Source organism: Dama dama, chromosome 30 (genome assembly GCF_033118175.1).
Source record: "Dama dama isolate Ldn47 chromosome 30, ASM3311817v1, whole genome shotgun sequence".
Classification (NCBI taxonomy): domain Eukaryota; kingdom Metazoa; phylum Chordata; class Mammalia; order Artiodactyla; family Cervidae; genus Dama; species Dama dama.
In genome coordinates this window covers 78,863,682-78,890,238 of record NC_083710.1, presented here as the reverse complement: position 1 = coordinate 78,890,238, position 26,557 = coordinate 78,863,682, and the positions used below count along the sequence as shown (strand labels likewise).

The window sequence follows — 26,557 nt, the reverse complement described above, 5'->3', positions numbered from 1 at the left end:
CCCATGGACTGCAGCATGCCAGGCTTCCCTGTTCATCACCAACTCCTGGAGTCCACCCAAACTCATGTCCATCAAGTCAGTGATGCCATCCAACCATCTCATCCTCTGTCGTCCCCTTCTCCTCCTGCCCTCTATCTTTCCCAGCATTAGGGTCTTTTCAAATGAGTCAGCTCTTCGCATCAATTCGAATCCACTCTTGAATTCATGCACATGCACAGCTCCCTGACCCACAGAAGATGCTCAGAAAGCAGTCTGGGCTGCTGCCATTGGCTTTTCTTCCTCACTGATATCGCGAACAGCCTGAGCCCACCTCCAACCCAGCACGAGGACTTGCCGAAACCTTGCATGTCCCCGGCTCCCCCTCCCACCCTCTCCAGGCTTCACCTTCACAGCGAAGGCCCCGCACCCTGAAGTGTGGGTCTACCATTCCCTTGCTTTAAGAGAGAATTTGATCAGCTATAAAGGCACTCGGCTAAAGTCATTTAGAAGCTTTGTAAAGGGAGGCATGTTAAAGAAGAGGAAATCGTCTTGTTTTATTTGTATGTATTTCCCAACAAGGTGCTTCCGCAGGATGGGGTCCCAGCAGCCACATGGAAGGGACTTGGTCCAGCAGAGATGACCTGGGCTGTGAAAGCAGACAGCTGGCTTGAAATGGTGCCATGCCGTGCTGGGGAAGAGCTGCATCATTTGTCTGGTTCCTCACTCTATCACACGCATTTCCTAACTATAAAATGGGATTGCTCTGGTGGACACGGGGAGGGTTGGCAATGCCGTTTGGGGTGTTTAACACAGAGCAGATCAGCAGGGCTGGTCTCTTCCATCCTCTGGAGTTTTGTTTTTCACTTAACATTTCTCCCCCTCTGGGGAGAGCCTGCCTGGGTTTTTCTTCCTACACACCACAGTCTTCCGGTCAGCGTGGCCAGGGGCATCCCTAAGACTCAGAAGATGACAGAGACAGATGAACGGCTAAACAAAATGTAATGTGTGCACACAGTGGAATATTATTCAGCTTTTAAAAGGAAGGAAGTTCTGACCCATGCTCCAACAAGGATGGACTTTGAAGACATTACAACAAATGTAAGAGGCAAGGACAAATTTTGAATGATTCCAGCTATATAAGGTATCTTGAAGAGTCAAATTCACAGAGACAGAAAGTAGCATGGTGGGTGCTGGGGAGGTGAATGGGGGAATTAGTGTTTCATGGGTACAGAGTTTTGGTTTGTTTTTCAGTTGCTCAGTCATGTCCGACTCTTTGCAACCCCACGGACTGCAGCACACCAGGCTTCCCTGTCCTTCACCGGCTCTCGGAGTTTGCTCAAACTTATGTCCATTGAGTCAGGGATGCCATCCAACCATCTCATCCCCTGTCACTCCCCCTTCTCCTCCTGCCTTCCGTCTTTCCCAGCATCAGGGTCTTTTCCAATGAATTTCCATTTAGGAAGATGAAAAAGTTTTGGAGATGGATGGTGGTGACGGTTGCATGACGGTGTGTGTGTACTTAATACCACTTAATGTACACTTAATAGGTAAGATGGTTAAGTTTTTTGTATATTTTACACAATTTTTTTAAAAAGACAATAGAGACTCGCCTTCCTTTTCCCTTTTAATGTTCCTTTCAGTGCTGGCAGAGTACAAAACCCCTCCTCAAGTCAGAGGAGCAAACAGAAAAACAGATCTGGAGCTCCTTGCTGTATTATTATTTTTGGTTTTGTTATTCTTAAAGGAAGGAAGTGTAGTTTTCCAGAAATGCTTTCCACAGCTCACAGGCCAGGTAAAAGCCACACATCTGCAGCGCTGCACACACACTGAACTGACCAACCTTCTGCCCATTTTTGCAGACGTGGTGCTTTCGCAGCACAGTAGTGCTTTCAGAAGTGGGGTCCCCAGACCGTCAGTCTCACCTTTAGCGTGTGTTAGAAATGCAGATTCTTGGGCCCCACCCCGATCTACTGAGTCAGCAAATCCAGGTGAGGTCGGGGACCCTGCATTTCATGAGCCCGCCCCCTTGGCTAAGATGCACGCTCAAGCCAGGGCATCCCAGCCCAGATTTCCCCTCTGGAGGCCCCCGGGGGCCGGGGCGGAGTCCAGGTGCGGGCCGCCGACAGGTGTCCCCCCTCTGGGGCTCAAGGGGCGCCGACCTCTGCCCCGGCCGTTCCACCGCCTCCAAGGGTGGAGCCCCGCCGCCCCGCCTGCACACCTCCAGCTGCACAGGTGCTGGGCAGGGCCTGGAAATCGAGTCACAGGAAGCAACACCTTAGCACGGATTCCTCCCACCTGGACTCCTCGCTAGCCAGTCGCAGGGAGCCCTCGGAGCCGCCAGCATGGGTAGGCGCCCGGGGCGGGACGGGGTCCCGGGGAGCGGAGGGGAGCCGGGCGCAGGCGGGGCGCTGCGGAGCGGTTCCCCACGGGCCGGGAAGGGGCCGGGCTGCCACGCGGTCCCCACCGGCGACTCGGGGACCTGTGCGCGCGCGCGCGCGCGCGGAGCGGGGAAGGCCATGCGCGCGCGCAGCCGGGACGTCTCGGCGCGGCGGGAAGCGACCACAGAGGGTCCGCGGAGCGGGAGCCGGGGCGAGGGGCGGGGGGCGCTGGGGCGGAGCGCAGAGGGAGCGGGCCGCAGGCGCCAGTCGCTCGTCGGAAGAACTAACGCCATAACCTTGACCTGCCCACCTGTTGGGCATCCATGGCCTCTGTGTTCCCACCCCGTGGGCTGTGGGCTGGATGGGGTCGTGCTGGTGATGGGAGGGGCCCGCAGAACCTCAGTGGGGAGGGGGGCAGGCTCCCTTGGCATTTCCCTTGCCTCTGGCTGGCCAGGTGACTCCAGAGCTGCAGAGGGAACCCTGGTCCAGGAGGCCGTGGGACTGGGCAAGTGGGTCACACCTGGGGTCCCCAGGGGTGCTGGCCTTGTGCCTCCTCCCGCGTGCACGCGGTCAGCCGGGGCGCCCATCAAAGCGCCGCTTGGCAGGCAGACCGGCTTCTGGGCTGGTGCTCTGGGTCTCGCTGCAAAAACACCGTTCGCTTGACACTCGGTGCAGCTTTCCTGGGAGGTGCTCCAAAATATTTATTTTGGTTTCCAGATCCCCACACCTAAGTACTTTCTGTGCTGAATGGGAATTTCCCAAACGTAGTTGCAGTCGTGGTAGCTGTCTGCCGCCTGATTACCAGTGAATGAACACTGTGTAGCCCCCAGGGAACACATTTTCTAGTTCACAGATTGACCCTTAAGGGTTCACGGGTTCTTTTGTGTGTTTTGCAACTGAAATAGGCATAGCATGTGAGAAGCAACAAAAAATTTATGTTTGCACACCAGTTGCATGTTTGTTTTTCAGTGGCTCAGTTGCGTCTGACTGTTTGTGGCTCCATGGACTGCAGCATGCCAGGCTTCCCTGTTCTTCACCATCTCCCCAAGTCTGCTCAAATTCATGTCCATGAAGTAGATGATGCCATGCAACCATCTCATCCTCGGTTGCCCCCTCCTCTTCTTGCCCTCAATCTTTCCCAGCATCAGGGTCTTTTCCACTGAGTCAGCTCTTCCCATCAGGTAGCCAGAGTTGTGTGTTTACTCAGGTCCTAAGTTTTCAATATCTGGGTCTAGCTAATAAATGAAACAAATAATTAGGAAATGTCCTTTAATTTAAAAAGCAGCAGTGACTTCCCATCTTAAGAGCAGACCTCGGTGACTGAGATGATGCCAGGATTGTTTCAGGTCTGCTTATGACTGCAGGGGGACACTTGGTGAATTCAGCAGGAGGGAAAGAAATGAGGAAAAGTTCTTAGGGAAACATTTTTCTTGAAAACAGTCAGATGGGAGATATTTTTGGCTAGGGAGGCCACACAGTGCCTGTGGCAACTATTCAACCCCACCCTTGGAATTTGAAATATGAAACAAATGGGCAAATCTGTGTTCCAGTAAAATGTTACTGATGGGCATAGAAACGTACGTTTTATATAGCTTGCAGGTGTCATGAAATAGCCTTTAAGTGTGTTCTTCAATCCTTGTAAAATATAGACATCATTATTAGCTTGCTAGCCTTACGGAAAAGGGCAGAGGGCTGGATCTGGCACCAGGCCATAGCTCTTGGTGACCTTTGCTTCAATGAACGTGAGAGATTATCAGAGTCGAGGTGCAGAGGAGGCCAGGGCCAACCTGGCGTGACTGGGGAGCCCCCTCTGACGCCTTTGGAGGGCTGGGGATGCCTTTGCTGAAAATCTCAAATATTCAGTGTTCCTCCTCGTAACCCCACCCCACCCCCTGGCCAAGAGCTTAGCAAATATTTGTGCTGAAGTTCTTCTCACAAATTCCTTCCCTTGCTCTGGTTCTAGAAAACCATAGATCCCGCTTCTGTCATGTGCCCCACCTGGGACTCTGAAAATGTAGGTTGAGAGGGCTTCGGGTTCTAGGAAGCAAGTTCCCCTGAAACCCAGGCCAGGGCCTCTGGGCCAACTTGAGTAGTTCATTCACTTTGTTATTGTGTCCCTGCTCCCAGCCCTCAGCTTCCTGCTGGCCTCATATGTCCTTCTGAAGAGTTTTTCATGCCAGTTTCCTGCCTGAGTAGAAAAGGAAGTCCCTCAACCCTGGGCATTTACAAGTCCTTCCACATTCTCTCCTCTTTCTAGAAGCTCCTGGGTAGACCTGTGAACAGAGCCAAAAGGCCAGGGAGGCTGGCATTGCTGCTGTCGGCTGGAAGCCGTGGGGCGGGGGTATCCCACACTCGGCCCCCACAGCTGGGGCCAAGGGCATCTGAACCTCAGGAGGACCTCTTCCTCCTCAGAGTAAGAAGAGAAAACTTCTAACATTGGGTCCTTTTAGGCTGACATAACGGCAACCCACTCCAGCCTTCTTGCCTGGAGAATCCCATGGACAGAGGAGCCTGGCGGGCTCCAGTCCACTGGGTTGCAAAGAGACGGTCACGACTGAAGTGACTTAGCAAACACGCTCTAAGGCAGTGGCTTTTAGACTTCAGCCTGCATCATGATCACTTGAGCTAGAGTTTATCCTAACAGGTGGCCGGGCCCCCGCTCTACCATGTCTGTATCAGTGTGTCAGGGCAGGATTCAAGGATTTACAGGTTCCCAGATGCTGCTGCTCTCGCCAATGCCCAGGACCACACTTTGAGAATCACCACCCTAAGTGACTCTAAACGACAACTCTCTTTTCTTGACCCTCGCCCACATCCACATGTTACTATTGTGCCCCCAGAACGAGATTGTGGCAAGATCTAGTGCAGTCTGGGCCCTGGGTTGTCCTCGATGACCAAACTTGGGACACATTAGTAGCTAGAATTGGAAAATTAGCTCGTGAAGGGAGCCTGCTAAGGCTGGTACAGGTTGACCTGAATCACCTATTTATGCAGGTGTTTTATTTTTGTACCTTTACTACATAAAGGTACAAAACTGTCCTGCCCTAAGGAAACTCATATCCTCAGGGGCAGAAGCACAAGCCCATAAACCACATTTTCCCACACCGAATTGCAGTTGAGGGGAATAAAGTATTATGAGACCAGTGAAAGCAGTCGCTTATGGTGTCTTGTCAAGGTTGGAGAATTTGCCATCTTCATGATAAATTTTTGCATAGCCCTTCACATCCTCACAAAATATCCTGAGTGGAATTATTCCAGTTTTGGTTTACTCAGATTTCTGATCAATAGCTTTCCCACTGCCCTTTGAGTTGCTGAAGGACAGAGACAGCTTGAGGGATTGTTCCAGGGGCTGGTTGAGCCACCAGGCGAGTTCCCAGGGAGCTGTCTGTTCCCTGGGGTCAAGCTGACGAACGGAACCACGGTGCAGAGACTGCCAGCCAGCTCTGTTCCCACTTCTCTGGGCCGTGGCCGCTCTTAGACACAATTCTCCATATATCTCGGTTCCATCCCTGGCAGGAGAGAAAGTGGGTGGGCGTCCCAGGTGAGTCGAGAAGGAAATAAAAACAAGGGTGGACCCAGGACATTCCTCCTTCCTCCATGATGGTGGTGAAAGAAAGAGGCAGTATTATCAGAAGATGAATGTGAACCATTGACTCATAGCCCTGGGATTGCAACATCAAGAAGCAGGGAATCGCTGGTTTCGTAACTTTGTCCCCTGATTTCAGAGGTCAGAAACGTATCCCCGAGGAAACAGCATGGTGGGGTCACCCCATGGGGTCGATGTGAACAGGGCTGGCTGCCCAGACCTGGTCCAGGTGCAGCTCCTATCAGCAGGCAGGATGGGGATACAGGACCGCCTCAGCAGGTGGAAGGTACTACAGCCAAGACAAGGGATGCGACTGTCCACAGACTCTCCTGAGGAAGAAGGAAGGTCTAGTCCTTCCGTGATTGGAGACCAGCCTGGGCTGCTGTCAGCTTGCATTTCCGAGTCACGTACATTTCATGAGATGTGTGACCCTGAAGCTGTGCCCATCAGGAAAGTTTGGTTCAAGGACCAGATGGAAGACCAGAAAATTCCCAAACCATAAGAAGACTCATTAAAAGTGCTCGGACTCAGCATTTCAAACTCTCTGCAGGGTTTTCATGTAAGCTCTATTAGGACATGTCAGGAGGGATGACTGAGATGTTCTTAGAGGAACAAAGGTTTTTCTCACTTAGTCCAAACACATTAAGTTCCATGATGTACTCTTTCCCTTGTGACTGCTATAACAAAAGCATCACAAACCAGGTTGTTTAAAACGGCAGAAGTTTATTGTCTCACATTTCTGGAGGCTGGAAGAAACCCAGGTGTCAGCAGGGCAGGCTCTCTGAAGGCCGTAGGGGAGAATCTATTCTCTGCCTCTCCTCTTGGCTTCTGGTGCTGCCAGCCAGCCTGGCACAGTTTGGCTGGTGGATAGAGCTCTCCCGTCTCTGCTTCCATCATCAAGTGGCCATTGTCTTCCCTCTGTGTGCACGTGGCTGTCTTCTTATCAGGACACCGGTCGTATGGGATTCGGCGCCCATCCTACTCAAGGATGACCTTGTCTCCACTCTTCACGTCAGCAACAACCCCATTTCCAAATAAGATCACCTTCCAGGATTATGGAAAGGACCGTAGTTTTGGGAGAACACTGTTTATCCCTATACATGGTGCTAGAAGCAGGCTTCTCTGATGGCTAGACAGTAAAGAATCTGCCTGCAATGAGGGAGGCGATCCCTGGGTTGGGAAGATCCCCTGGAGAAGGAAGTGGCAACCCACTCCAGTATTCTTGCCTGGAGAATCCCATGGACAGAAGAGCCTGGTGGGCTATAGTTCATGGGATCTCAGAGTCAGATATGACTGAGCAACTAACACTTACTTAAAAACATAAATGGTACTAGAAAACATTCTCTCTGAAATATGTGTATTATTTATCAATAACTTTAGTTAGGAAATATTCATAGTGTGCTTAGATGGCTCCATTGTGGCCGGCATCCTCAGCTTAGGTGCTGCATTTAGTAACTAGTGTCTTCCCCCAGCAAGACGGATGGATTTTTCCAGTCATAGCTCTAATCCATTCTGAACAACTGTCTATTTAATAACAGAACTGGTTTGTAAATACACTCCCGAGTGTGTAATAGTAGGTGAATCAGAAATGTCCACAGTGATGTCATAGACATGGGTGATTTACCTTATTAATTCTAAAAATAATGTCCAGATTCTGTTGATACTGTGTTCTGGATCAGTGGATAAAGTTTCCAGGCAATCTTTAACTATGAATAGTGTTTAGCTTTTTGCTTTTTGTTTATATATATATATACATATATATATGTGTGTATATATATATATAGTTCTCTCTTCCATGTGTGTTCCTTCTAAAATCTTAAGACTGGAAAAAGTAAGTCACCTAACACTTCTGTGGAGAGCTGTTAGGTAATATCTGATAAAATTTAAAACACACACAATGTTTTATCAGCATTCTACTTCTAGAAATTTCTTACGGATATTCTCATGTAGTCGCATGACAGGATGGAGCCATGTTCAACCTAAATATCAACAAAGGAAAACATTTGCATTCTGTTCCTAGTTTTGCAGCCTAACTTCACACTTACCATGATCAGAAAGCAGTTTTTCTAGTCATGATTTAACATCTTAGAGCCAAAAAAATCATGATGTCTAAAATTTCAGGTCTTTAACTTATTTTTAATTACTTCCAAAGAAACTCCCCTAAAAACCAGAAGATAGGTTTTAGTGGTTTCTTTTTTTTTTTTTAATTTAGTGACATGTGCACGCCCCAGGCATTGTTTTCTCCTGTGAGGACATTCAGCGGGTCAGGGCCAACGGTAACACACTTGTCTCTCGCCTGTTGGGTGCATGTGACTCGCCGTGGTCGTGGCGTCCAGAGGCCGGGAACCCCCCCTCTCACATTCTCTCCCGTCTCCTTTTACAGCAGCTCTGAGGCCTGGTCTGTCTTTACCCTGAGAATATATTTGTTTATTCACTGTCAGCTGTCAGAGCATTTACAGTCAGCCTCACTCTTAAGTTCAGAATACAGGGTGTTCCTTTTTTTGTTTCCTTTAAAATTTGCCAGGCTCCATTTTATTATTATTATTTTTTTTTTTTTTTGACCACTCGGCATGTGGGATGTTAGTTCTCCAACCAGGGATTGAACCCACACCTCCTGCATTGAAAAGGCAGCATCTTAACAACTGAACCACCGGGGAAATCCCTACAGGGTATCCTTGTAGACTACAAGAATGTCCAGGTGTAAAAAGCTTTTGCACAGCAAAGGAAACTATAAGCAAGGTGAAAAGACAACCCTCAGAATGGGAGAAAATAATAGCAAATGAAACAACTGACAAAGGAATTAATTTCCAAAATATACAAGCAGCTCATACAACTTAATGCCAGAAAAACAAACAACCCAATGAAAAAGTGGGAAAAAGACCTAAACAGACATTTCTCCAAAGAAGACACACAGATGGCTAACAAACATATGAAAAGATGCTTAACATCGCTCATTATTAGAGAAATGCACATCAAAACTACAATGAGATATCACCACATACCAGTCAGAATGGCCATCATCAAAAAGTCTACAAACAATAAATGCTGGAAAGGGTGTGAAGAAAAGGGAACGCTCTTGCATTGTTGGTGGGAATGTAAATTGATACAGCCACTATGGAAGATGGTATGGAGATTCCTTAAAAAACTAGGAATAAAGCCACCATATGACCCAGCAATCCCACTCCTAGGCACATACCCTGAGGAAACCAAAATTGAAAGAGACACATGTATCCCATTGTTCATTACAGAACTATTTATGATAGTTAAACAGTGGAAGCAACCTAGATGTCCACTGACAGATGAATGGATAAAGAAGTTGTGGTATATATACACAATGGAATATTACTCAGCCATAAAAAGGAACTCATTTGAGTCAGTTCTAATGAGGTGGATGAACCTAGAACCTATTATACAGAGTGGAGTGAGTCAGAAAGAGAAAGATAAACATCATATTCTAACACATATATACGGAATCTAGAAAAATGGTACTGAAGAACTCATTTGCAGGGCAACAGTGCAGAAACGGACATAGAGAATAGACTTATGGGCCTGGGGAGAGGGGAGGAGAGGGTGAGCTGTATGGAGAGAGTAACATGGAAGCTTCCATTACCATACGTAAAATAGATCCAATGGGAATTTGCAGTATGTCTCAGGGAACTCAAACAGGGGCTCTGTACCAACCTAGAGGGGTGGGATGGGGAGGGAGATGGGAGGGAGGTTCAAGAGGGAGGGGCCATATGTATACCTGTGGCTGATTCATGTTGAGGTTTGACAGAAAACAGCAAAATTCTGTAAAGCAATTATCCTTCGATAAAAAATAAATTAATTAAAAAAAATGTGCAGGTGCAGATACAGGAAATCCCTGGAGAGTAAGGATGGTTTTCAAAAGCCCCAGTAAACTCGTCCCCTGAGTCACTGATTAGCCTCCGCTTGAGGCAGGACTTAGGCCCACCCCTGGACATTTCTGTTTTATGTACGAGCTTACTGAGCACTAACTCTGGCTGCCCTGTCCCTGCAGTAGGGGAGTACACTGGCTCCGAGCACGTCCCGGGGGCTTAGATCTGGGGCGCCCAGAGCTGATTTCTTTCTGAGGGAGAATGGGAATGGCGGTCAGGAATTCAGACCTGTGGTTATGGAAACAAGATGCTGAAAGCTGCAGGTGATTTATAAAACCATCAGAGGCGGCCATTATGGGCCTCTTATGCCTGTGATTTTAGACAGTTGTTTATAGAAATCTTTTTTTAAAAAAGTATTACTAGGAGGTTGGGCTTCCCCAGTGGCTCAGCTGGTAAAGAATCCACCTGCAGTGCGGGAGACCTGGGTTCGATCCCTGGGTTGGAAAGATCCCCTGGAAAAGGGCATGGCAACCCACTCCAGTATTCTTGCCTGGAGAATCCCCATGGACAAAGGAGTCTGGCGGGCTACAGTCCATGGGGTCACAGAGTCAAACAGAACTGAGCGAGTAAGCACAGGAGTGTGCCTACAAATGCTCTCTGTTTGGGGTTTAATTGTGTCCTCCACCCCACCGGCTGCCTCCCCCGAGTCCATATACTGAGGACTCCCCCCAGTACTTCAGAATGTGACCTTACATAGAAACAGGGTCATTGCAGATGGAGTCAGTCCAGGGGAGGTCACCCTGTAGGAGGTGGTCCCAGTCCAGTGTGACTGGTGTGCTTAGAAAGAGGGGGAGATTTGGACCCAGACACAGCAGCGGGGAGAGGACCAGGTGAAGATGAAGGCAGCAATCCGATGATGCTAAAACAAGCCAGAGACCGTCAGGGCTGGCCAGCAACCCACCAGAAGCTGGGGGACAGGTCCCTCACAGACTCGCCCTTCACAGCCTTGGCAGGACACAGCTCCACTCCTGACCTCGGCCTTGCAGCCAGAGCCGCGCGAGATGATAACATTTCCATCGTTCTAAGCCTCTCTGTTCGCAAAATGAACAGAAGTGCCCCTAAGGGCACTAGCTAAGGACTGCCAGCCTCAGCCCTGACCAGGGTACCCCCAGCTCAGGGAAGGCAGAGACGTCTTCAAGAAAGATGAAGGTCCGGCCATCAGACTCACGTAGGACCAGGCCCGGCCACTGGGTGGTGAAAGCTGCCCAGAGGCAGCTCGCTGCATCCACACGCATGAAGGAAGACCGGCCCCCTTTCCCGGTACCCAGGGAAAGGGCGACCCTGAGGCAGCAGACTGATGACAGCAGCATGGTCGTGAGGGGCCCTGTGGCCGAGGAGCCAGTGCCTGGCTGCAGCCAGGTGGCTTTGTATGGCTTCGTATGCCATGCCTGTCATCTTTGGGGCGGGGAAGGGGCGCTGTTCAGAGAACCCCATGCCTTTCCAGTCGGGCAACAGGGTCACCAGCACCCAAGATGTCTGGTCCCTGCCCTGGGATCATGGCCAGAGTCGCTTCATAAAACCTCCACCGTCCCATTAGCACTAGTTTCCCCGCATTCCTAAAGCAACTCCAGGTTGCTAGAGTTTAGTGGACGTCCTCGATTCTCAAAGGCCTAATAACGCTTTTGCTTTTCGCAGCGGTGCTGGCGGGGCAGCCAGGAACTTGATTAAATGGCTTTCAGGAAACCACACATCAGCATGTTGGCTCCTGGTGGTGGTGGTGTAGTCTCCCAGTCGTGTTCAGCTCTTTGCAGACCCGCCAGGCTCCTCTGTCCATGGGGAGTCTCCAGGCAAGAATACGGGAGTGGGTTGCCATTCCCGTCTCCAGGGGATCTTCCCGACCCAGGGATCGAACCCAGTCTCCTGAACTGCAGGCGGTTTATGCGGCTGTTTGTCAATGTAGCAGGGGAAGAATAGGTTCTCTCAGTGGGAATGAAGGGGGTTGTGGAAAAGAGGCTTTTTCTATAAAAACAAATCCAGACGAGAAGGACCAGTGCCCCCAGGGCTGTGCCCTGCCCGGAGGCCCCAGAGCAGGCCCAGGCTGCAAAGCAGCGCCCGGGGCCACTGAGCCATTCTCCACTCATCAGCCGTGCCCCTGGGCGAGATCCTGCCAGAAAGATCACAATTTTCCGAAGTGCACGAAACTGCTGTGTGGACAAGCAGGGACTCTGAGGTAGGGGAATGTAGCAAGACATTTCAGGAAGAAAAAAAAAACTTACCAGGTCAGGAAGAGCCCCTCCGGAAAACAAGGGCCTTGGGTGATAGACGCAGGCTGTCTGCTCTGGAACGAGCCTGACTCTGGTGGCAGAAGCCCACTTAAAGAAGGAAAAAGCCCTTTGGCTTCTTGATCGAAGCTGATCAATTTGGGGGGAAAAAATCAGCCAGCGTGCCTCTTCCACTGTGCTTCCGCCACCAAGCCTCAGTTCAATTCAGTCGCTCAGTTGTGTCCGAATTTTTGAGACCCCATGGACTGCAGCATGCCAGGCCTCCCTGTCCATCACCAACTCCCAGAGCCTACTCAAACTCATGTCCATCACATCAGTGATGCCATCCAACCATCTCATCCTCTGTCGTCGCCAGCTGCAATTACACTTGATGCATCTCCTCCAGGCTCTTTTTGAAGTCACCAATGCTGTATTTTCTCAAAAAAAAAAAAAAAAAAGGAGGGGCAATCACATGATACTTGAGGCTCTGAAACTCTTTTCAGAAGTCAGAACAGCTCACTGTGTCCGGGGCGGTTGTAAAGAGACTAAAAGGATCTAAGGTAGGAGAGAGGGGTGGGGAGGGGAGGCGCTAACTGCCCTAATGCTGCGGGGAGCCATGCAGGAGCCTGGAGGTGGGAGAGGTAGGAGGCCTGGCTCAGCTGCTGGGGTGAAGGGCGATGGAAGTTAGGACCCCAGTAGAGGCCGGCCGTGCAGGAGGCAGAGCCTGAGAGGTTTGAGGGCGGTCCTGACAGCCTCCACCCGGGACACCCAGGTCAGTGGGGTGGACGGGAGACAGGAAAGGCAAGGCATCCGCTTGTCACCATCGTCCTGGTATATAGAGGACGGAGCTCAGAAACGGGGAATGAAGAGCCAAGGCCAGACTCGCATCGTAGGAGCTGATCACCTGGATGGGAGCGCTGCCTGGTGCCTGAGGCAGTCTGGTGCCTGAGGCGGCCTAGTGCCAGCCCCCTCCTGCCATGCTGGGCAATGAGTGAGTGGCCTCCAAACGGTGTCCCGGGAGGGCTTGCTTCTGTGTAGGCAGCTGGCTCCACCCTCAGAGCTTCTGATTCCACGTGTCTGCGATGCACCCAAGAAGTTGCATTTCCCAGGAGCTGCTGCTGCTGGTGGTGGTCTAGGGCCCACCCTTTGAGAACTGCTGCACTGGAGAGTTTTTAAATGTTCCTTTAACCCCTACAGCCACTCACGTGGTCACGCACTATACTGCTGCCCTTTTGAGAGCAGCTTGATTGAAAGTCAGTGCTTGCCAGTGGCTTATATTTGAGAAGTCCGACTTTCCTCTGTCCACAACTTCCTCATCCCATGACTGAATTCCCCCCAGTGACATCATAAGGACCTTCTGATTTGATCAATGAGAGCACCCCTGGAAGGGACAGCCTCTTTCTTCAAGGGCCACCTCTCTCCCCTGCCAGGGCTCCCATGGCAAAGTCTTATCCGTATTTTCAAGTCAGTCCATGCCAAACATCCATCCACACTACCCAGATGTTTTCCTGGGATGCAATTAATAACAAACTTCATTAATGTAGGTTCAATCTTATCAACCCAAAGGCAAAGAAAGTGTTAGCACTTCTAGATGAAGGAAAGGAGGATCCAGTGGTTGAGTGCTTTGACCAGATCCTCATGGCTGGGAGGAACATCTCCAAGCTGATTTCAAAGCCCCATGTCCTTCCACCAACTGGCTGCAGAGGAAACGTTGTAAGAGTTCTCGCCTCAGCTCCAAAGCTGCTTCTGCTAGGAGTGAGGCTAAGTGTGTTCTAGCAGGACCATTGTGTTCACTGGGGTCTCATGTGACTGATTTGGGAAGGCATATACACAGCCTACAAGAGCCATCACCAAGGAAACTCATTTTACTCTTGGTTTACAGAACCAATTTCAGACAACCTTATTCCTGACAGCAGTCCTGTAAGGCAGCAATCCCACTTTAGAGACAGGTCATGAAGAGTCAGTAACCTGCAGAAGCAGGTTGACAATATACAGCCTTGAATTGATGCTTTTGAACTGTGGTGTTGAAGAAGACTCTTGAGAGTCCCTTGGACAGCAAGGAGATCAAACCAGTCCATCCTAAAGAAAATCAGTCCTGAATAGTCATTGAAAGGACTGATGCTGAGGCTAAACTCCGATACTTTGGCCACCTGATGTGAAGAACTGACTCATTGGAAAAGACCCTGATGCTGGGAAAGATTGAAGGCAGGAGGAGAAGGGGATGACAGAGGATGAAATGGTTGGATGGTGTTACTGACTCAATGGACATGAGTTTGAGTAAACTCCAGGAGTTGGTGATAGACAGGGAGGCCTGGGGTGCTGCAGCCCACAGGGTTGCAAAGAGTCAGACACGACTGAGCAACTGAACTGAACCTGCAGAAACTAACTGAGCAATTAATTACAGATTCTGCCAAATCCCATCAAGAAGGCAGGTGCCACGTACAGACTCCTAAGCCTCAGATAGAAAATGTTGCTTAAGGGGAAAAAAAATGATAAAAAGGAAATTTTGCCAACAAATAAAACTTGGTAGGAAGTTTGAGTCTTTAGATCTATGTAGATAGTGATGAAACCCGGGTCTCCTGCATTGCAGGCAGATTCTTTACAGTCTGAGTGAAAGTGTTAGTCACTCAGTTGTGTCTGATTCTTTACGAGTCACCAGGCTCCTCTGTCCATGGGATTCTCCAGGCAAGAATACTGGAGTGGGTAGCCATTCCCTTCTCCAGGGGATCTTCCCAACCCAGGTCTCCTGCATTGCAGGCAGGCAGATTCTTTACCGTCTGAGCCACCAGGGAAGCCCATATAAACAGTGATGAGACCTACATCTACAGAGCTTGAGACAAACCCATGTGTATGAGTTTCTTATGGCTGCTATAACAAAGTGTCACAAACTTAGTGGCTTAAAACAACACAGATTTGTTGTCTTAGAGCTCGGGAGGTCAGAAGTCTGATGTGGGGTAAAATCAAGGTATGGGCAGGCTTCTTCTCTGTTTCCTTGTCCTTTCCGTTTCTAGAGGTCACCACTTTCCTTGGCTTGTGGTGGCCTTCCAGCAGTTGTCCGTCACCCTGACCTCTGCTTCTGTCTTCATATCTCCTCCTTTGACTCTTTTAAAGACCCTTTTGATTACACTGGAGCTCTCAGATGATCCCGGATAAATGCCTGCCCTCAAGGTCTTTGGCTGAATCACTCCTGCCAGGTCCCTTTTGCTATGGCAGGAAACATATCCACATGACCCTGGGGATCAGGAATGTGGATATCTTTGTGGGACCAAAGTTCTGCCTCCCACACCATGTGACTTCAGAAATGTCACCCTCGATACATCACGCAGTGCTTAATCTTTCCCTTGATTTCCCTCTCAGCGATGATAAGGAACACTTTCCTCTGCCTGCAGGAGCAAGCTTCTCTCTTATGTCCCACAAAGATGCCTCATCCCCTCCTTTCCCAAGTCCGAGTGCAAGAAAGCACCCTTTACACCCATCGCGTTGACAAAGGAGTTACTAGTTTCTAGGTAATAAAACAGTCCAGTTAGGGTTTCCATCCCCAAATGGTTCAAAATGTGGAACGTGCTCCGTTAGGTACTAGGCTATAGTCAGCTTCATGGCAAGGTTCCATTAACGAGGAGGAAGCAGCAATGTGTCTTTCTTGGTTTTTCCTGCTGTCCCCACAAGTCAGTGACATAGAAGTTTATGATGTGCATTTATTTTACCAAATCCTGTAGCCACAAGAGAGTGAAAAGCACTGCTAGGCTTAGTATAACAACAAGGGCCGGCACTGATTCTGCAATTACTATATGCCTGGGATTGGCTAAGGTGTTTTACTCTGATCTGTAATTAAAACCAAGTGACCCTTAAAGAGAATTCATTTGAATCAGTTCTAATGAGATGGATGAAACTGGAGCCCATTATTTAGAGTGAAGTAAGCCAGAAAGATAAAGACCAATACAGTATACTAACGCATATATATGGAATTTAAAAAGATGGTAATGATAACCCTATATGCAAAACAGAAAAAGAGACACAGATGTACAGAACAGACTTTTAGACTCTGTGGGAGAAGGCGAGGGTGGGATGTTCAGAGAGAACAGCATTGAAACAGGTACACTATTAAGGGTGAAACAGATCACCAGCCCAGGTTGGATGCATGAGACAGGTGCTCAGGGCTGGTGCACTGGGAAGACCCAGAAGGATGGGATGGAGAGGGAGGCGGGAGGAGGGATCGGGATGGGGAACACATGTAAATCCATGGCTGATTCATGTCAATGTGTGGCAAAAACCACTACAATATTGTAAAGTAATTAGCCTCCAACAAATAAAAATAAATGGAAAAAAAAAATTTAAAAATAAAAAAAATAAAATACACTAAAAAAAAAAAAAAAAAACCAAGTGACCCATTAGCGATGTGAGAAACATGGGACCACTCGAATATGCCGATGAGATTTACTGTCAAGATATCAACAATAAACACAACTGTACCGAAGTAAACAGAGTCTGGCAAAGGTTGAAATTTGAGTTCAAGTGTTTGAGCATTTGAGCTTCCTCAGACAGCAGCCATGAGAGGACACAGGTGTATTAATTAAATGCTAACTGCCGTGTTACATCCATCCATTACATCTGAATTCTATGAAAGAAGAGCTTAGTAACCTCTACCTCACAACAATGAAAGTAGTTCCTTGGAACACACAGCTTTCAGAAAATAAAAGGTATCCTAAGTGACGACTGGGCACTCAGTCTCAGATTTTCACCTGAGTGAGTGTAGGAATTTCATTTTCCATAACGTAGTTTGGGTGTGATGGTTGTTGTAACAAGGTTTACCAATTATTTTCTGTAACCCTATTCATGTGTGAACTACACAAAACCTTTGCCAGTGTTAAGTCACTCAATCGTGTCTGACTCTTTGCAACCCCATGGACTATGCAGTCCATGGAATTCTCCAGGCCAGAATACTGGAGTGGGTAACCATTCCCTTCTCCAGGGGATCTTCCAAACCCAGGGATCAGACCCAGGTGTCCTGCATTGCAGGCGAATTCTTTACCAGCTGAGCCACCAGGGAAGCCCGTGCTAAATAATGTTCAGCCAAAAGTCTACAGGTGCTACTCTGGCTTGGCAAAGTCTTCCCTACAAACCAAGGGAATGTGTGAACGCCAGGACTGGAGCAAGCTCCAGGCTGTCTCTGTCATCCGGGTGTTCACACCGTCCTCCTGCTTTTCTCTAGAAGGCCCATCACAAGAACCAACCTGACCTCTGGTGTGGACGAACCTCATTGCTTTGTGTGGTCTTTGTGATACACTCTAGGGCCATGTTATCTGAAGTCTTAAGAAGGCAGGGCATCGTATGGCCCTGCCCGGTCCCCAGGAAGACGGAGCAAAGAACCGGGCAGGCTTCGAATACAGCCAACAGGCTCGTCCTGTGGGGCTCTGCAAAAGCGTCTTCCTGGGAGGTCCTTTGATTTCACAGCAGAGTGGGCCTCTCCCGACTCTGTTGATGAAACACGGCAGCGTGTAGTCCAGTGGTGAAACGTGGCTTGTTTATCCCCCAGGGTCCCATCAGGAAACAGGTGGCATACTCAAAAAGACATTTAGACGGAGGTGGGGGCCAGAGCACAGGGCTTCCTAAGTGACGGGCAGGTATCCAGAGTGGTGGCCTTACCGTTACCACCTGTAGGAAGTGGGACAGAGCCAGGACAGAAACCTAGGAGGAGAGTCATGTGGAGAGAGAGGACCCACGTCGGGGGCGGAGCGGCTGGCCCTTGAGGATGCAGCCATCTGAGGTGGCCAGGGATGAAAATGCCCTGACCCTCTGACCTCCCGCCACCGCTCCCCTGGGGCCAAAGCATGTGGAGATTGGGAAGACACTGGGGCACTCATGAAACCCGCCAGGTCAGCCTCACGGGCTCCAAGAGTCTAGGTTCACCGACATCAGCCCCTCCGGGTTCACCGGAGGGGCTAAAGGAACTTTGGAGTGAAGCAGCCAGGATGTGAACATAGTCCTTGAGGACCGGAGTGGCTGGTTCTTCAGGATAAGCATTCACTCAGCAGACATTTGGTTTCCAGTCTGTGAAAAGCACCACATGAGGGGCAGAAGATGCTGTCATAGTAGCAGCTTCCCCTGCTGCTGTCCCTGCGAGCCTGGGGCCGGGGCTTCCCCCATGGACTCTCAGAGCCAACCTAGGAGGTGGGTGGGATTCCCGTCACCTGATAGGCAGGCTGTGTGCAGAGGAGGTGGGCTTGCCCAGGCACGCAGGGGGATGGGGTCAGCAACAAGACTAGGATCCCATTTCCCATCTGACCTCATGCCGTACTCCTCACGGGTTGCCCCTGAGAACAGCCTATTCCTATAAGAAAGTCTAACTGGGGAGAACACCAGTCCATCAGCGGTGAAGAATCTCCTTCCAGAACTTTCATCTCTCCCACCTTGAGAAAGAGGATGAAGATAGCATCACTGCTTTTAAGTGGGGAAAGTGAGACGGGGGAAGTATAGTTACCCACAGCTCAGCGGGACTGGCTTCAGGAAGGAAGGCCGCCTCTTTACGAGATGGGGGGTGGTGGCCTGGAAGACCATGGGGTCCAGGCCGAGAATGGGGTTCCTCAGGCAGAGTTGCAGTTGTGTCTTATGGGATGGGGCCCTGGACAAGCTCATGATGAAAATATAAGGCGGCCAGTCGGAGAGGAAGGGCCGGGAACAGGGGAGGTGTAAGAGCTTGCGGTGGGGACCACGGGGGAGATGCCAGCAAACTGTTCAGCCTCTGTATCCCGTTTTCCACCCGGCACCCCAGAACACAGGGCCCAGGAGTGTCCTGAGGTGCCCAGGGCCGGGATAAAATTTAGGTACTTAGATCAGGCAGGCAACTCGACCTCACAGTCTGCGTGTGGTTTGCAGGGGACCATCCCCAGGCCAGCAGCGCTCACTGACCTGCCCTTGGACTTTGTTAGAAATGCAAGCTTGGGGGACCTACTCCTCCTCATTAGAAATGCAACCTACTCCTCAGGCCTCCAGAGACAGCAACTCTGGGCATGGGATCCAGAAACTGCTCTCTCAAGCCCTAGGGTTGGCTCTGAGGCAGGCTCCAGTTTGAGAACCTCTGCTCATGGGCTTCCCAGGCGGCGCTGTGGTAAAGAATCTGCCTGCCAGTGCAGGAGACACAGGAGATGTGGGTTCAGTCCCTGACTGGGAAGATCCCCTGGAGTAGGAAATGGAAACATGTTCTAGTTTCTTGCTGGGAAAATTCTATGGACAGAGGAGTCTGGCAGGCCACAGTCCATGGGGCTGTGAAAAGTCGGATATAACACACACACACAGCTGTGGAGTCACGGATACATAAGTCTGAGGATCATGACTGTAAGGAACTCGAAACTGTGGTCAGTGGGGCTGGGGTGAGGGGGTGGAGAGGGGGTGGGTCCCCAGGGACAGAGGCATTGAAATAGCATGTGACAGCCCCTGATAAATAGGGGCCAAGGTGTGCGGGGACAGGAGCAGTACAGAAGATGCTGTTTGCTCGCTCAGTCGTGTCTGACTCTGTGACCCCGTGGACTGCAGCACGCCAGGCAGGAGATAGGAGGACTCGGGCAAGACTCTGGGTGAGCTCTGGTCACAGTTCAGGGGAGACAGTAGAGCAGGAGTGGGGACAGAGGGGATGAGGGCTACAGCTAAGGTTGAGAAGGCCGTCAGTGGCACCTGGTTTGTGCCAGCTCACTTGGATCCTCGCCCATTTTCTTCCTGCTCTTCTAAGTCTCTCTTCTGGCGCTAAGCCCCTGCTGGGCGGTGGGTGCTGGAAAAGACGCTGGGGATATGGGGCTGGAGACCCCGTGGTTCTTCCGGCAGCAGGGAGGCGGCAATGGAAACTGTCGGTTATTGCCCCCTGGTTATGCAGGGAGGTCGGAGGCAGCTTCACTGTCTTGAGTTGAGGGCTGTGGGCGTGCAGACGGGGCATGTCCAGGGAAGCGGGTTGGGTGTCCGGGAGCCTGTGTGCCTGGGGGGCTGGGCAGGAAGAAAGGCATTTTTAAAGCATTATAAAATTAAACCTTGTTTTTTAGACAGAATGCTATTGCACACTTAACAGCATTCTGTCTAAAAAACAAAGTTTAATTGCACATTTAACAGGGCTTCCCTTGTGGCTCAGCTGGTAAAGAATCCGCCTGCCATGCGGGAGACCTGGGCTGGGAAGATCCCCTGGAGAAGGGAAAGGCTACCCACGCCAGCACTCTGGCCTGGAGAATTCCAGGGACAGTCCTTGGGGTCGCAAAGAGTCGGACACAACTGAGCGACTTTCTCACACACACACACACACACACACACACACACACACACTTAACAGACCACAGCATAGTATAAGAAGAAAGGCGGCTCGGGAACCGGGCGGAGATGGGATCATCACCACGTGTCAGGTGGGCGTCCGCATTTTCTATTTCTGTTATCTCACCCTCACCCAAACCCCCTGGCCTCATGAGACTGTGAAGGACATTCTGAAAGTTGGGGTTTTTATCCCGTGGGCGCCAGGCAGCCTTTGAAGCCTCTCAAGGAGGAAACGGTTGCAGCAGATCCTCTGAGTCTCTGGTTCTCCATCCTGACCACACCTTTGCCCTGATGAGGAGCTGATGAAAAGAAAACGCAGCTACCAGCCCAGCCCCGCTCAGCAAAGAGGCCAGGGCCCAGGCCTGGACGGCGGATGGGGCCCGAGTGCTGGGGACAACACCCCCAGCGGCCGGCTGGCCGGAGGGGCTGAGCTCAGACTCAGCAAAAAGCGCTTTGCCTACTCGCCTCTAACTGTGGCGTTTTGTTTTCTTTCAGGAATGTCCGTGCCGAAGGTGAGTCTCCTTCCTCCTTCCCCACGTGACTTCACGATGTAAGCTGTAAGCTTTACGACCTGTTTTGCCCCTCATTGTCCACAGCTGCGCTCCATTCACTTAACGTGCATCTAGCATCCACCAGGGAACCATCCTGAGTCCCAGTATGGCCATTTCTTCTCTTTAGAAACTTCTGTGTAGAGGCATCCCTCCTGTTATCATGCTTCGCAGAGACTGTGTTTTTGTGCAAACTGAAGGTTTGTGGCAACCCTGGTAGTCAGATGATGGTTAACATTTTTCAGCAATAAGGCGTTTTTAAATTAAGCATTGTTTTTTAGACATAATGCTATTGCACACTTAACAGACCACAGAGTAGTGTAGACGTGACTTTCATATGCACCGTAAAACCCAAAACTTTGTGTGACTTGTTTTATCACAGTTATTGTTCTACTGCGGTGGTCTCGAACCAAACCCGCTGTATCTCTGAGGTCTGCCTATATAGCCCTTCTCAGGCTAACAATAAAACTGTAAAACAAGAAAAACCTTCATTTCGTTGTTGTCACTACGTAGAGTGTAAGGGAATAAAAAAGTTTTAATCCTGGATCCCACCTCTGGAGGGTCTCCGGTAAGTTACTAAATACACACCAGCTGCTTTCTGTGCTATTAGCTCTCACTGACGATGCTGGACCAGTGAGGACCTTGTTTCCAGCCCAGACTGTTTCTCTTTGTCAGAATTGCTTCGGGTACCCCTTGAGCATCTTCTTCATCGTGGTCAATGAGTTCTGCGAAAGGTTCTCTTACTATGGAATGAGAGGTAACTCTTTTCGACACCCCTCACCCCCATTCCCACCCCCCCCCCACCTCCGGTCAGTAAGGAGCCCGTTACCTCTGCAACTGCTCACTTCGTTGCCATCTCCTCCTCCACTACCCTCTGCAAAAAGCACTCCTGATCCTGTACTTCCAACGTTTCCTGGGCTGGAACGACAACCTGGGCACCGCCATCTACCACACGTTCGTCGCCCTGTGCTACCTGACGCCCATCCTCGGGGCTCTCATCGCCGACTCCTGGCTGGGGAAGTTCAAGTGAGTCGTGCCAGCTCTCTTGTTAACGAGCAAGCCAACAAGTAATGAAGATAAGCCTTGCAATTTGGGATGGTGGTCTCGGGACACAAAGAATTAGGGAACATAAAAAACTCCAAGGAGAGGGTCCCAGGCCCCATTTCTGTTCATCCTTGTATGGCCAGAGTTCAGCAGTGGCCTGGCATTCAGCAGGGTGGATGTGAGTAGCATCGGTAGGATTTTTGGCCTCCTGTCTCATGTTGAAATAGTAGCAGGAATATCGTCTGTTAATGATGCGTGAGGAATTAAGGGCTGGGAGAACAAAGAAGCTCCCTAAAAACACCCCAGCAGATGAAAGGCTCAAACTGCTAGATGGTGGGGCATGGGGTGCTCAGCCAGTCATTCAGGGAGAAGTCCAAGAGCACCCTCAGTGGTGGCGGTGGGTGGAGGTGGTCCTCAGGAATTTTCCTTGGACTTAACGCAGAAGGAAGTAAAGGCTCTTCCAGATGAAATGCGTGATGTGGGCGGAGGCAGGAATATTCACCATCTCAAAATAAGTCAGTATCATTCAAAATTAACCAATGGACCACTCCTGCCCAAGTGTCGTTACCAGATACACAATCATGCTCTCTCACTGTCCAAAGATGCGTGTCCTCATTTTGATAGTTACACATTGAGTCTTTCACATAGTTCAAAGAGAAAACGGATCTTCCTTCTCCCCAGGCTCCTCCAGCCACAGCTTTGCTCAGCGCCTACATGCTAGGGGCCGATTTCTTCAGCAGGCTGACTTTCAAAGGGGTATCCGGTTATTGTCCCAATTTGAGAAACAAGGACAGTTGTGACTGGGCTTTTGAAAATTGGAAGCAGAGGCCTTTTTGCGCTGGTGTTGGAAGTGGACGGTCCTTGTGCAATTGACTTGGATTCTCTTGACCTCTTTTAACACAGGACGATCGTGTCGCTGTCCATCGTCTACACCATTGGGCAGGTAGTCATTGCTGTGAGCTCAATTAATGATCTCACGGACTTCAACCATGATGGAACCCCGGACAGTATTTCTGTGCACGTGTGAGTTGATGCTAACCGTGGCCCTACCCACACTTTCTTGCTAGTTGCTTGTTTCGTGTTCTGATTTTTTTTTTTTTAATTTTTCAATTGAAGTATAGTTGATTTACAGTGTTGTGTTAGTTTCTGATGTGCAGCAAAGTGATTCCATTATACATACATATTCTTTTCATATTTTTTATTATGATTTATTACAAGATATCAAATACAGTTCCCTGTGCTGTATAGTAGGACCTTGTTGTTTATCTGTTTTATATGTAGTAGTTTGTGTCTGCTAACCCCAAACTCCTATTTTATCCCTTCTTCCTTTACTGCTCTAATTTTTAATCATTTTCCTTGAAACTTTGGGCTTCCCAGGTGGCACTAGTGGTAAAGAACCCACCTGAAAATGCAGAAGACATTAGAGATGTGAGCTCAATCCCTGGGTCAGGAAGATCCCCAGCGGAGGGCACGGCAGCCCACTCCAGTATTCTCGCCTGGAGCATCCCATGGAAAGAGCAGCCTGGTGGGCTACAGTCCATGGGGTTGCAAAGAGTCAGAGACGACTGAAGGGACTTAGCACACGGCACACTTGAAACTTCACCCTAAGTGGGTGAACCTAAGTGGAAGGAAGACTTTCCTTCCCCATCAGCGTAGAGAGAGGTGTTTAACTGACTCAGACTTGGGTCTTCAGGACGTAACTGTCCTAACCGTTGTCTGGAGTCACTGCTCACTTGGAGGCTTGGCGTCTTGGGTGCACCTCCCATTCAGCACACGAATGTCTGTGTTCATCTCCCTGGAGGGACATTGACCACATGGACCCTGATCCTCGGTTTCCCCTGGTTTCCTCAGGAATCTGTACCTTCAATTTTCGGTCTTGTACCACATCTCTGCTCATTTTTCCGTAATTCAGTTTGTTCCAGTCTGATGTTCTGCTTTCTTGATGAAAAGCCCTGTTGATACCAGCTCCCCTGTGAGGTGAATTTCCCCTCACGGCAGTCTGGCCTAGCGGACAAGTTGTGAAAATTTATTTCACTTCCTGGTCTTTCACTTTGGTTTCTGGATCTATAGTAAACCATCTAATGGGTTAGGAAAATACCACTGAAATTCAAATTAGTATCTGCAGTATCTTGTGTTTCTGGTTTGTTGCTCAATCAGATTGCCTTCCAGACTAGTCCCTGGATGTGACATGCATGGTCCCCCCAGGGAACCATGTTGGTGGGGGGCAGTGGGTATAAACTCAGCCCACAGCTCAAACTCCCAGGGTCTGTCTCACAGATGAGCTATAAGACCTGGGCTGACTTATCTCCTCCATGCCTCGATTTTCTAACCTACAATATAAATTAAGGACATGTACGTTGGTGCCAGGCTGTATGGGTTCAAGTTCTGCCCGTGCCTCTTGCTTGTTGTATGATCTTCAGCACATTTTTCACCTTTGTGCCCAGGAGTCCTCATTTGTAATAATATCTGCCTGTGTATTAATCCAGGTGGAGAACCTGGAACACTGCCTGGCAGGCAGTACATACATAAGAAAGCTTAGTGACTTATTTTATTTCGTGAGGTTAGTACTGAAACCCTGCTGAGAGTGGAGGGTATATAATATTCAATTGGCTATGTTTTTGTTGTCCTTTAAAATGCTTAGAGTGATACCACCAAACACAAGTTGTTTTAAGAGGCAGATTGGCTGAAAGAGATGCTTCTGCTGGTTAATCCAGGAAGATAGGCATGGTTTTTAAAAAATGTTTTTTTTTAATTTTTAAAAAACTCTTTGCTATGTGAAGTATTGTCTTTGACTTTATCTGTTTCATAAAATATTTTTAGCATTTTAAAGCAATGTTAACAACCAAGAAAATATGGAATAAGCACTTATAAAATCTGAAATTTGTAGTGAGTGCAGGCTCAGTCAATTCAGTTGTGTCTGACTCTTCACAGCCCCATGGACTGTAGCCCACCAGACTCTTCTGTCCCTGGGATTTTCTAGGCAAAATACTGGAGTGGGTTGCCATTCCCTCCTCCAGGGGATTTTTGCAACCCAGGGATCAAACCCATGTCTCTTATGTCTCCTGCATTGACAGATGGGTTCTTTACCACTAGCACCACCTGGGAAGCTCAAAATTTGTAGCAACCTCTTGTAAATCTAACAAAACTAAAAATGAGGTTTGGTAGAGCCTATGAGTTATTTTCTTCTTCAATTCAGGAGGTAAAACACAAGTAACTTGAAAAATACAAAAGTAAATTTTAAAGATAACATTTAATCCCTTTTATTATTATGATCACTTTATTATAAAAAAAGTTATAATAATAAACCTTTTGCTCTACTTTTTTCCAGTCTTCTGTACTTTATAAACAAGTTAAGATCCTACTACATAAACAGCTATTCTGCTTTGCAATTAAATCATGTTTTCTAGAGTCTTCTAACGACTGTTTTGAGTCTGTTATGACTGTATCAGAGACAATGCTTAAAATTTCACTTACACATTCTTTTGCTAAAAGTCATAAGTTTACAAAAGAATTCCATACATAAATCTTTGTTCCACACTCAAACCATTGCTTTAAATTTTCTAGATGATAAATTATTAGATAAAGGTACGGATTTGAAGGCCCTTGAGTTTAAGTTTCATTCAGCTGTCAAGATTGCATTCCTGTGAACTATCTTCTCATACAGGTTGAATCCCTTCTGTGTGCCTGGTCATCTTAGGGAAATTAGGGGAAAGAGGAGCTCCTACTTCTAAGGATCTCACGTTTCGGAATCCCCACCTCTTTCCCAGGGCGCTCTCCATGATTGGCCTGGTCCTGATCGCTCTGGGTACTGGAGGGATAAAGCCTTGTGTGTCTGCATTTGGCGGAGATCAGTTTGAAGAGGGCCAGGTAAGCACATGTGCCTCCACTGAAACCACATCAATGATTATAAACACCCAAGAATCAAATCCCAGCGACACAAAATGTATTCTCCATTGGAGGCTGTTTGGGTACATGTGACAGTAAGACACTGACCAAAGCTAGGTTCAAAGTCAAGTCCGATCATCAGCTACAGTTGACCCTTTGCTATATAGCCAAAGTCACCATACGTCATCCTTTCTATTACAGGAAAAGCAAAGGAACAGATTTTTTTCCATCTTTTATTTGGCCATTAATGCTGGAAGTTTGCTTTCTACTATCATCACCCCCATGCTCAGAGGTAAATATATGTATATATCTGAAATGGACCTTGGTTATTCTTTTTATTTTTCAATTGTGAAGAGAAGTCAGGTGGAAAGGTTGAGTCTTTGTTGGTTTGTTTGTCCCTCAGTTCTCTCGTAACATTTCAGCCATCATATACATGCTGGAGGACTCAGTGAAATCCAGTATGCCAACTGCTTTTCTTTCAGGCTTTATCTCCTTTTCTAATCTTATTAGAATCCCTTATTCTAGAGACCCCTGCAGAATCTAAACCATCCTTAGCATAGCAGTCGATTTTTCTATACTATTTTTTTAATTCGAATTTATTTATTTTTCATGTGAGGATAATCACTTTACCATATTGTGTTGGTTTCTGTCATAGAGCAACATTAATCAGCCATAAGTATACATGTGTCCCATCCCTCTCAAACCTCCCTCCCACCTCCCACCCTCTCCCACCCTGATTTTTCCATGTTATTGT

At 48.8% G+C, this 26,557-nt stretch overlaps 1 protein-coding gene across 2 annotated transcripts in view; it reads left to right on the top strand.

The window, feature by feature from the left end:
* Positions 1–2,183: 2,183 nt before the first annotated feature.
* SLC15A1 (solute carrier family 15 member 1) overlaps positions 2,184–26,557 on the top strand; it is a 47,585-nt gene continuing 23,211 nt past the window's right edge. The window contains exons 1-7 of one of the 2 annotated variants that reach the window (XM_061133616.1): positions 2,184–2,325; positions 20,822–20,838; positions 21,550–21,631; positions 21,759–21,900; positions 22,822–22,941; positions 25,686–25,785; positions 26,005–26,095. In XM_061133616.1, the coding sequence (XP_060989599.1) occupies positions 2,322–2,325; positions 20,822–20,838; positions 21,550–21,631; positions 21,759–21,900; positions 22,822–22,941; positions 25,686–25,785; positions 26,005–26,095 (556 nt within the window). In that variant the 5' untranslated portion in view covers positions 2,184–2,321. Of the gene's footprint in view, positions 2,326–20,821; positions 20,839–21,022; positions 21,075–21,484; positions 21,632–21,758; positions 21,901–22,821; positions 22,942–25,685; positions 25,786–26,004; positions 26,096–26,557 lie in introns of those variants that run through there. The other variant, XM_061133615.1, reaches the window with a different exon arrangement.